General features: G+C 46.0%; 1 protein-coding gene across 6 annotated transcripts; it reads left to right on the forward strand.

Annotated features, from left to right (window-relative positions):
• Positions 1 to 2320: 2320 nt before the first annotated feature.
• LOC6542520 lies at positions 2321 to 10018 on the forward strand. Of its 6 annotated transcripts, none has more exons than XM_026979402.1 (6): positions 2321 to 4247; positions 4310 to 4632; positions 4700 to 5225; positions 5270 to 5545; positions 5601 to 5750; positions 9905 to 10018. In XM_026979402.1, the coding sequence occupies exons 1-6, from the start codon at positions 2430 to 2432 to the stop codon at positions 9914 to 9916; spliced, it is 3105 nt and encodes a 1034-aa protein (XP_026835203.1). In that variant the 5' UTR covers positions 2321 to 2429; the 3' UTR covers positions 9917 to 10018. The 6 variants fall into 6 exon arrangements, with proteins under 6 accessions (XP_026835203.1, XP_026835200.1, XP_026835201.1 ...); XM_026979399.1 differs by lacking the exon at positions 9905 to 10018 and adding an exon at positions 5805 to 6583; XM_026979400.1 differs by lacking the exon at positions 9905 to 10018 and adding an exon at positions 5805 to 6583 and having other exon boundaries at positions 5285 to 5545.
• Positions 10019 to 10302: the final 284 nt, after the last annotated feature.

The raw sequence follows: 10302 nt of genomic DNA on the forward strand, positions 1-10302 counted from the left end.
GTCGGTATACAATCGTATGTAGTGCACAACTACTGCGAAGTATTCAGCTCTCTTGGAGAAGGTGCCCATTTGCAGTAGCTCGTCTGGGCTTCCAGTTTGCACTTCATAGAGCTCCGAGGTTGCTCCACCGTGGCGGTGGCACCTCGTTTTGGGGGGCTGGTCGTCATTTAGTGGTAAATTTCCGTCTTAGTTGCCAACGAGCGTCAGACGTGACATTTTGCAAATTCCGTTTTCAGCATTTTGTAATCGTTCCAGCACACATGTGCCACTGAAAGTGGATTCCCACCACCACACAACACCCATTTGGATCCTGGATTGGAGGAGCATGTGTGGTAAAGGGGTTGTAACAGGTTTCCTAGTGGCTTCATATTTTTTCACTGGCCTGCGACTCTTGTGACGATGGTGTTATGGGAAGTGGCACAAAGAGTTTTTAATGCCATTAAAAAAGGAAATAAATGCAATTACATTAGCTATTTTGGAGACAAAAACCATGGAGTTATATATAAACAGCACTTGCTGGGAGAAAATTTATCGAAGATATCGCTGAGCATTTATACTGCTTAAAGTTTGAGGGCGGAAGTGAAATGCGATGCATTGGTTACTTATATTTATACTCCGCCATACCTTTTTACGTAGCCACAAATGAATTTCTGCGAAGTTCAGGACTTGAGCAAATTACTTCCTTCGCAATGAACGTTACTAGGGGATCAAGTTTCCTGCTTACTGTGATAATTAACATTATTTCCATAAACAACTTTCTTTGCGGCGTGCCTTCGAAGCTAAGCTTCTGACGTCATCGGGATTTTCTGAAGAGGAAACTCAAACCGCAAGCTGCACGTTGGCAAACACTGCCACATACCCACCCGCTCTCTAATGATGATCCCAAAAGTCAACTTGCTAAAGTAACACGAGCTCAAACATGCACACATACAGACACAGACACACACGCATACACGCTGCACAAACACAGGGACAGCGGACTCATAAGCACATAGTGGTATTAACGCCATAATTCGTAAGTTACACACACACAGACACACACACACACACAGGCGCCGCAAAAGGATTAAGTTATATTAAAGTTGCGAGCACTGCATTTTAAGTTCGCCTTCTTTGACGATGGCATAAATGCAGAAAGCCACGAAGTCGAAGCCAAAGCCAAGGAATTTGCACACACGATCTTGGGTGCAAAGGACTCTGCTGGCCGAAAAGTGCGCCATGCAAATGCCGAGTGACCCACATTTAAGAAATAATAATAATATTCGCAGCGTCGAGCCCGTTATAAATGCAATATATGGCATAAGTTTACGCGTTCGCGAAAAAAGCCGCACGGCTTGTATAAATTTGCAATATTTTTATATAGTTGCAGTCGCTGGGATTTTTTTTCAGTTCAAGAGTTAATTTTTGTTCTCCTATTTGATTTCATTTTTTATACTTGTCCTTGCCTTTGCGTGTGCGCACATTTATGCGAAAAGTTGGCGTAAAAGTTTAATTTAAAAGTGCATTTGGACTGACATTGACCGTTGCGCCAAAACAATAAAAAATGGCCCCAAACAGCAAGCGCCACAAAACCGACAACTATCAAGTGTAAAGTCGCCGGAGCAGCGAGACATAAAACAAAACTAAATAAATTGACTTTCTTTTGGCTTTGGCTCTGCGCATTTAAATCAATTTACGCTTCGTTTCGCCTTCGCTTTCATTAATTGCCAACTGGCAGCTTGGTGTTTAATTGTTTTGGCTTTTGTGTGGATAAGGCAGTAAAAAAAGGCAGTTTCTATGCTCTGGTAAATTCTAAGAACTTCCCGAAATCTGCCAGTTTAATTCTCAACCTGTTTAACTTGCTTCTTGACACTTTGCCGAAATTTGGTTTATGAGCCTACCGTGCCTAATAAAACTTATATGTCTGGGAGTAATAAAACCCACGCAGCCCCCAATTCCATACGATTTTTAGGCCAAACCCTTCGGAATTTGCGAGGGCGGATGGAAACGAGCAGCGGACTTGTTGAAGTGTTTATTGTTTAGAATCCCGCGGCGTCGGCATCAGAATACATAAAACATTTTTTCCCTTTGAATAAAAGATACGCAGATGAGAGTCTTGTAGGGCGGCTAAGTAACCTCTTCAACTTTTCCAAGGTTCGGCTGAATGTCTGAGAATTGGATACGCATTTCAAGTGTGAAGCTGTTTTCGTGTATTTAGATATGGGATATGTGTAACCGCATTCCAGCATTTCAAATTAGTTCAGGCCTTCAAAATGTTCTATTCCGCGCGTGTGATTGAAAAAGGTTGAAGGGTGGTCTATGTGTTCTACTTAAACATTTGCAAAGTCTAGTGTAGAACCAAGAAATCAGTGCTTTGGGTGTCAACACCTACTGAGCTCAGACCAAAGATAAAACCAGTTTTCTGTAGCACACCTTTACTTAAACTCACAATGGATCGAAAGGGCCGAAATACACTGCGTCGAACTGCTCGGCTAACCAGACGCAGGCGCTCCACAGGAGGTGACGAGCTCGGCAGGATCAAGGCTACTGAGCAGCCGAGGGTGGAGCCTCCCTTGGAGCCCAGGACGCAGCAACGGGTCTTCCTCTACATCCAGCTGAACGAAATGAGCAAGCTGCCCAAGACGGAGCATCCTCTGGAGCTGCACCTCTACCATCCGAAGAACACACTGCAGAAGATGCAGGAGCGCTACACCACAGAGACCATCATCTATCAGCACGAGTTCAGTCTGAAGAAACCCGTATTTGCCATGGGTGTGATGCAGGACGATATCGAGGACATGAACACGTTCAGCGATCAGCCGCTGCTGATTTCTCTCTATCAAAGGATTCCGCGGCGCCGCAAGGGAGGATCTGGAAAGGGCAAGTCAACGAAAAGGGGCACATCCTCGTCGCAAGAAATAAATCAATTAATTACAAAGGCTTCGGGGAGCAATGTGCACGTGCCCCATGAAAAATCGAGCAAGAGGTCATCCGAACTCGATGGTGAGGAGGCTGGGGAGGAAGGTGAGGGCGGTGCCTTTTTGGAGGGGCGTCTGGAACTCCTATCTCGCGGCCACTGCGATCTGCTGCAGCTTTTCCAGCGACGCCGCTTTATAAGCGACATCACCATCTATCTGTATCCGGAGTACCGGTCGAAAAAGATTAACGACAAAATCACCACGTGCAGCGTTTGGCACATGTACTCCATTCTGCCCATCCTGAAGAACTTTACCTTCACGAATTTGGCTTTTCTGACCCTGGAATCAATATACAATGTTCCCGAAGAGCTGCACTCGAAATCCGCCGAATTGGGCCTCAGTGTTTCCTTTCGTTCAAAGGAGCCGCAGGAGTCGGATGGTTCTCTTAGGGTGATTCCCTTGTGCACCTACTCAGGATTCATTTCACAGATCATCAGTGACCAGAACACCATCATCGTGTGGGAGAACATCAAGCGGGATCTGCACCTCGACATGCACTTCAGCTTCAACCAAATGGAGACCAATTCCAGGATAAAGCTTCCAAAGCTGCTTCGCATGCTGCTTTGGGAACAGGACGTTGACTTTCAGATCTACAAAATTGATCCTGTTTCGGACCTGGCCTTGATCAACAACTCTCTGCACCGTTTCGTTCTCAACGAGCAAATGAGAAAAATCCTCGAGGAGGCTGTGGTTCACAATGACTACGAGTTGTTGCTGCAACTGTACCAGGAGACGCCCAGCAATGTCCTGTACGAGGGCGTCCTTAATCCCAGCATATTTGGCTACCCAGGAGGTGAGGGTTCCCAGTTAATAGACATCTTAACACGGTACTGCGTACCTTCCCCAGTGAATTACTGCCGCTTTGCATGCAGGCTGAGTCCCGTTTTCGCACCTACCATCAAGCTAAGCCTACCAAGGGATACCATGGTAATGGGCCCAATGTTCTGCACCTTCAAGATTTGCTTCTTTCAGCCAATCTGCGAGCGCAATGAACCTCTGGACAAGTACAATGAGAGCCTCCTCAAAAGCGCAAAGCTGCGCCGCTGCTTCGACATGGAGTTCGTCAAGGAGGACGAGACGGATGAGGATGTGCTCCTTGAGCTCTACCGCGCCTTTGATGATCTCATACGCGATACAATCGGGTACATAATCAAGCGAGATGTGCAGGACATCAGTGATAGGAAGGACTTCTTTTGCTGCCAGCTGGGCAACCTCTGCAATCTGGTGCTGAAAATATGCGGCTGCGACTTCAACATACGCATGCCAACCAAAACGAACATTGAGTTCAGAGTGGGTATCTAATCAAAGCACTATTTGGCACTGTATTAAATAGTCATCCTTTAACCGATAAGGAAATGCTGACCCACATGTATGAGGAGCTGATGGAGCGCATTGAGGGTGTGTTTACCGCCTGCTGTTGGAAAAATAATGCCGACAGTACGTCGAACCAGGATCGTGGCTTGAATCGGCTGATGCATGATATGCGACTGGTCAGCTGCACTGGCCAACGCGATTTGGCCATTCATATGTACGAAGAGATCGATCACAGCACCACCAACCGCATCATATTCGACTTCTTAACCCTGCTAAACAGCGTCGAAACCCTGCAGTTTGAACAGGCGGCGAGATACTTCACGAAACCCCGAACCACCGATTGGAGTGGCTACTACTTTACGTGAGTTTCAAATGGTTAATGCACTTCAGCTTATTAAATTATGACTTATTTATCTCATATAGCGCAGTCTGGTCTTGCAGCTCTATATTAACTATATGATGGACCTTAGATCGACAGACGAAGAGGTCTTGAGCACGGCCAAATCGAATATGATCGAGAGTCTGCGCCAGTTTGCCGATAAGAACAGAATGGAATCAGAAATCTGGATCCTTTTGTACTGCTACTACAAGGAGTATTATTACTTACCCGGCATGGAGTTGACGCGCTGGAAATTCCTGAATCTTCAGCAAATTGCACCCAAGACACTTAGCTTCACTCCTACTTCGCTTTACGAACTATACTTGCCGGTCGACTTTGATATGAAGAGCTCATCCACCTCGATGAATACTCAGTTTTTCCCCGTCTTCAAGCTATTTGCCCGCCTAGGAGCATACGCATTTGCGGAAATTGTATTTTCCGACATAGAACAGTGTTTTACGGAGGCTGAAGCCTATCTTATAACCACCACCTTGAAGATACTGCAGCGCCAGATCGATGACAAGTTCAATATCATTAAGATGCCTACGGACAACAGTGCGGCGGGAAAGTTGAAGGTGAGATTATTTTCCCATACGACACTAAAAATTATATTCAAAAGGAAATAACTATACAGCGCTGTTACCAACTGCACATCAACGGCAGTGTGGAGTATTCACGAGGGCGCTGTGATGAGGCCTTAAGATACTTTCAGGAGTTATTCTCAGTGGTGGATCCGATGGATAGGTGGCTATTCAAGCTGAGTTTCCTGCGACTCGGTCAGTTGGCCTTCCAAAGGGGACAATATGAGCTGGCCGAAAAAGCATTCGATAGCTGTTTGCCTGCCAGACGCAAGAGCTTTACAGCCAACTATGGCAAGGGACTGACACTCTACCATGTGAGTCTGCACTCGATAGTTGCCAAAAGCAGTTAATTCACATGACTAACAAAAGCTCAACCGCCTGGAGGAAGCCATTCCCTATCTCTCGCGATGCACTGAAGTCGACATCTTTATACCCGATGTCTGGGGATACTTAGCTACCATTAACCTACGACTTAGCAGAAATAAGACGGCCTTGGAATGCTGGAAGGTGGCTAAGCTGGTTAGTATATCTACGGCTCTAAACTTCTTACTGCGTCTAAAATTTCCCCTTAAGTACCCCGAAGTAAGCATCAGCAAGAGCGTTTATGCCGAACTTGATAAGATCCGGTACTCTGATGTACATCTGCTCGTAGATGATGATGGAAACCCGTCCGAGAAGATGTCGAAAGCGGACTTTATTCCTTTGTAATTTGGCGAAACAAAAGGCATTAGAGTAACCCAAGAAAATATGAACCACGGAGTAAAATGCTCCTAAACAAACACCTCCCATGTCACGCCTTTCATCAAGTTTGGCCAGCATTTATCACTTTAATTCAGTGGCCTGCGCTCAGGTGAAATTAAGTATACGCACACGCATATGTTTACAAGGTATTTCGGTCCCTAAATGTCCTTCGCCTGCCTCGTCGAGCTGGCGCTTGTCAAAATTTTAGCCGCAGAGCGGCAGCACATACGTGAATATGCCAACACAATGCATTTTTGGCCAAGGGCGAACCGCCACAGCAATAGCAATAACAAAAGCAACACCACCAGCAAACCAACAACGACAAAACAGAAACAAGTGAGATACGTAGTTAAACCCTTTTGGCCAACACTCAACCCATGACAGGTGTTTGCGCTGCAGAGCCCCAGTGGGGTATAAGGAACTGGCCAATTAGCTTGGCCGTCTTCAATGAATTTCCAGAGCTTTGCGAGTCACCCATGTACTATTTGATTTTGTTAATTTATTTGCCTAATTATAATTTGTGTATTGCCAAAGTTGGCACTATGTTTGCCCATTTTTAGATAGGTGTTTGCTATAATTCGCTATAAATCGTTTTAGGAATGCTGTTTTTACACTTATGAGTCTTCATTTCCACAAGATATTAATAGTAACTAGCGCAATCTATAATGCTTTGACTTCTTATATATACAAAATATTCCTTTTAACCAATTTTAATGCAGAGCATCCGCTATTCGTTGGCATATATATGCGCTGCCTCTGTTGTTGTTTACCTGGCAGCAAGTGCTCTAAAATCCGCTTTGACAGCTCGGCTGTCAGCTCAACTCAAACCAAGCCAGGGGTGGTCCTGTTGCCGGGGCGGGAAGTGGAGGTGGAGGTGAAACCGGGGTGCTGTACACTTTTTTGCCTGTCTTGTTTGGGCCTGACCCTCAACTACATATGCTAATGACGGGACAGCCTGGAGGGGCAGGGGCAGCCACTCAGCTCGGGCTGTTGAGCTAGTTTAAGGCCAACAACTCTCGGCTGCTGAGCACACACATTGGTGCCACCACCCAACCCCACCACCCACCCCCACCACCCACTACGCACACATTGGCTTCATCAAAATGAAATTTGTGAGCAAACACATAAAGTGAATCAAGTAAGCCAGCCAGGTAGCCGGGACACATGCTGCTAATGTTTTAAGACGGCTTTAAAATGCGTTTCAGTCCTCGCCCCTTTGAGGTCCATCAACATCACGCATACGACGCGTGGGCACCGCCGAAACGAAGACAAAATCAATTAGACACTTGCATTTACATACCTATTCCGATTGCTGATGCTGATGCCGTCCATAATGCCTGCACTCAACTGGCCGGCGAAACAACAATTGCAATTTAATGTGCTGCCTGCCTGCGCCTGCTAATGATAATGTTGTTATGTGCCTATTATGCCTGTTTGTGGGCTCCATGGGGTCGGTGGGGTACTGAGGCGAGTCTGGTTGCGAACACATGTCATTACCATTTGCATTATGCGAACTTTGCTGTCTGACAGCACTCAAAGTGATGCTGTTAGGCGCCTGCACTCGTGGGCATCCCCCAAACAGCAAATGAAATTAAAGCTGTACCCAAATGGGGCCAAAATCGATGTGTAGCAAAACTGTCAATATGTGAATGTTCTCGGCATTGTGAAACTGCGTTACTAAGCGTTAAATTTTTGCTACCAATAGCCCAAATGGAATATGAAACGCCTCTACCTTGCTTGCATATATTAATTTGTATGAATTTCATATGCCGAAATTCCGAAACAATGCCGAGCTGAGAGCCAAGCCAACCTTGAGGATATGGAAGGATACAATGTGTGGTGTGCGGAAACCTGAAGCAATTTCTAATCAAAATATGCGATGGACAGGCTAATATGCAAATACCTTGTAAGCAGCTCAGACGCAAAGCAGCTCAGCTTAATACCAAAATAGCTTAGCTCCATCCGCCGCAAGTATCTTCAGCTCCGGCTAATATCGCAACCGCATGGAAAAAATGCGATAAAAAAGACAAGAAGAAACTGCTGGCTAAAACTACAACAGCTGCGGATGCTGCCGAAAAGAAAAGTATGCAAAGATTCCGCCCAGAATTAAGTTGGCAAAGAGCTAACGTAAAATTTACACCAAATGGCTGGGAGGGGGGAAATGTTTGCCCGGGTGTGACATGAAAATTTCATTTGAAATTGAATATGGAAAAAATGGGATGCCTCGTGTGTGCCGCCTGTGCGGCAGCTGCTGCAATTGACAATTATTATTATTGTCAGTGCGAATAAGAGCCGGGTTGACTTGGATGTTGGCCCGGTTGTTTGGATGTTTGGATGTTTGGCTGGTTGGTTGGTTGGTTGGTATTCATATGACACCCGTGTAGCTCATAACCAAGCATCCAAAATGCCTCGACATCCGTCGGCTTCAATAAAATCCAATGGTCGCATTAAAATCATTTAAATTCTATTGTTTTGTCAGCTTCTTCCTTGAACTCCCCACCACCCCCCCACCCGCTCAGCGCTCCCCTCCGGACTGCCGTGTATTTCTTTACGGCTGTCAACCGCACACGCAAACTCACACACGGACGGATAAAGCCACGGATTTTGAGTACGCCGTACACACGGGTACGGTGAATGCCGCATAAGCTGTTTTCGCTGCGGATTTAGGTGATATCAGCAAATGCATATTTAATGGGCTTGCGATCAATATGAAATGTGCGGTGTGGAAGGACCCCTCGCGATTCGTCCTGCCGATTAATGCAATTTAAGGAGAGCAAAGGATTTAGTTCGCGAAATTGTTTACTGTTGGCGGCGGCCTATTTAAATTGATAGTCAAACAACAGCAAATTGTAGTTAGAAAAGCGCCTATTTGGTTTGTGATATACACCACTCCTTAGATTTAGGATTTAACAAAATATTTGATGGTTGAAAAATGCGATATAGAAGCATTAATAGCCAGGATCCAGATTAGATCCAGATAGTTCGTGCTGAAATCTTTGAAATCGCGAAATGAAATCGCTGGCGCCACTTAAAAATCATATCTGCCAAAAGGAAATGGCACCTGTTCGTGCTCCCCCTTCCCTCTCGCTTTCACCTCAGACACCCCAGGTGGGATTCCATTTGCTAACCTCCACTTTGGCCCCTTATGCTCCAATGTTTGCAAATTCTCAACTTTCAAAAAAAGCGACAACGAAACAAGTTGAATGCGCGCCGCACGCAAATGCGAAATGGAGACGGGGTAAAGGGTTTTCTGGCTTTTCACAGGATCTGTCTTGTTTGCATAATGCCAGCCAGTCAACAGCCACCCACTCACGCCCACTCCCACCCACTCACACCCACTCGCACGTACTCACACGTACTGCTGGAGTGGAAAGTAAGTCAGCGGTTTTCATTTTACAATTTGATAGCCGAATAAGAATTTTCCGCTGACAGAAGTCGGAGCAAGGAATCGTTCGAGGAGGGCTGGCAAAAGGATTTCCACTTTTGTGCCGTTGATTTGTTTGTTGATTTGCGTAAGTAACGTTCGCAGGGCGTCGCCGGGCCCTAAATCCTTTTGCCAGCAGCTTTATGGCCAAGTTGTTTTTAGATTTGTCGCACTTATAAATTATTTAAAGTGGCAGAGCGCCAGCTCAGCTCGGCCTGATGAATGTGTGCGCTGACCATCATTGACCCCGTGACCCCAAAAGTAAAAGCAGCATTTTAACGAGAGGCACTCTAAGCACTCGGAGAAACAGTAGCCTTATTAGAATAACACACTTGCACTATTGTAACCAATGGTTTAGTTATTACTATTTTTGTGGCTAAAAATAACCTAAGCAGCACTAATTTTTCCGCATTTTGATGTCAAATGCAAGCGGTTTTAAGCAATTAAGTCTTTACTAAGCAAACTCGTACTTACTAATATATTTCTTCCTGTGCACGCACTCTTGCAGATGGAACAGTGACATGAGAGATCATAAACAGTGGCTAAACAAGGTGCTTAAATTATGCCACAAATTCTGAAAACCGGCTGTAAATAACAAGCCGGACCAGCAGTCCACCGCCCCGCCCACTTCCTTCCGCCCCCGCTTGGCCCCCCATCCGCCTTTTGAGGACATGCATTCATATTTATGGTTGTCTATCTGTGGCCCCCTCCCGCCCACTGTTCCGCTGACAAGGCCATGCGTCGCCTGCCACAAACGGTAGCCACTGCCGCACCATCAGGACCTTTGCCGCCCATGTCCTGCTGCTCCTGCTGCTCCTGGCTTGTTGCTAGTTGTTGGTCTCATGGCTGGCTGGCTTTGGTTTCGAGAAATCAGTGTGGGTGTGTGATGTTTGCTCGAGTGTTTGC

Source organism: Drosophila erecta, unplaced genomic scaffold, assembly GCF_003286155.1.
Source record: "Drosophila erecta strain 14021-0224.00,06,07 unplaced genomic scaffold, DereRS2 tig00000055-arrow-pilon, whole genome shotgun sequence".
NCBI classification, from domain to species: Eukaryota; Metazoa; Arthropoda; class Insecta; order Diptera; family Drosophilidae; genus Drosophila; species Drosophila erecta.

Excerpts from the sequence above, each read along its gene's own strand:
- LOC6542520 (XM_026979397.1), top strand. The coding sequence starts at position 2,430 with ATGGATCGAAAGGGCCGAAATACACTGCGTCGAACTGCTCGGCTAACC. Across the intron at positions 4,633-4,699 it reads TGGAGTGGCTACTACTTTAC|TCTGGTCTTGCAGCTCTATA; the intron begins GTGAGTTTCAAA and ends CATATAGCGCAG. Across the intron at positions 5,546-5,600 it reads AGGGACTGACACTCTACCAT|CTCAACCGCCTGGAGGAAGC; the intron begins GTGAGTCTGCAC and ends GACTAACAAAAG.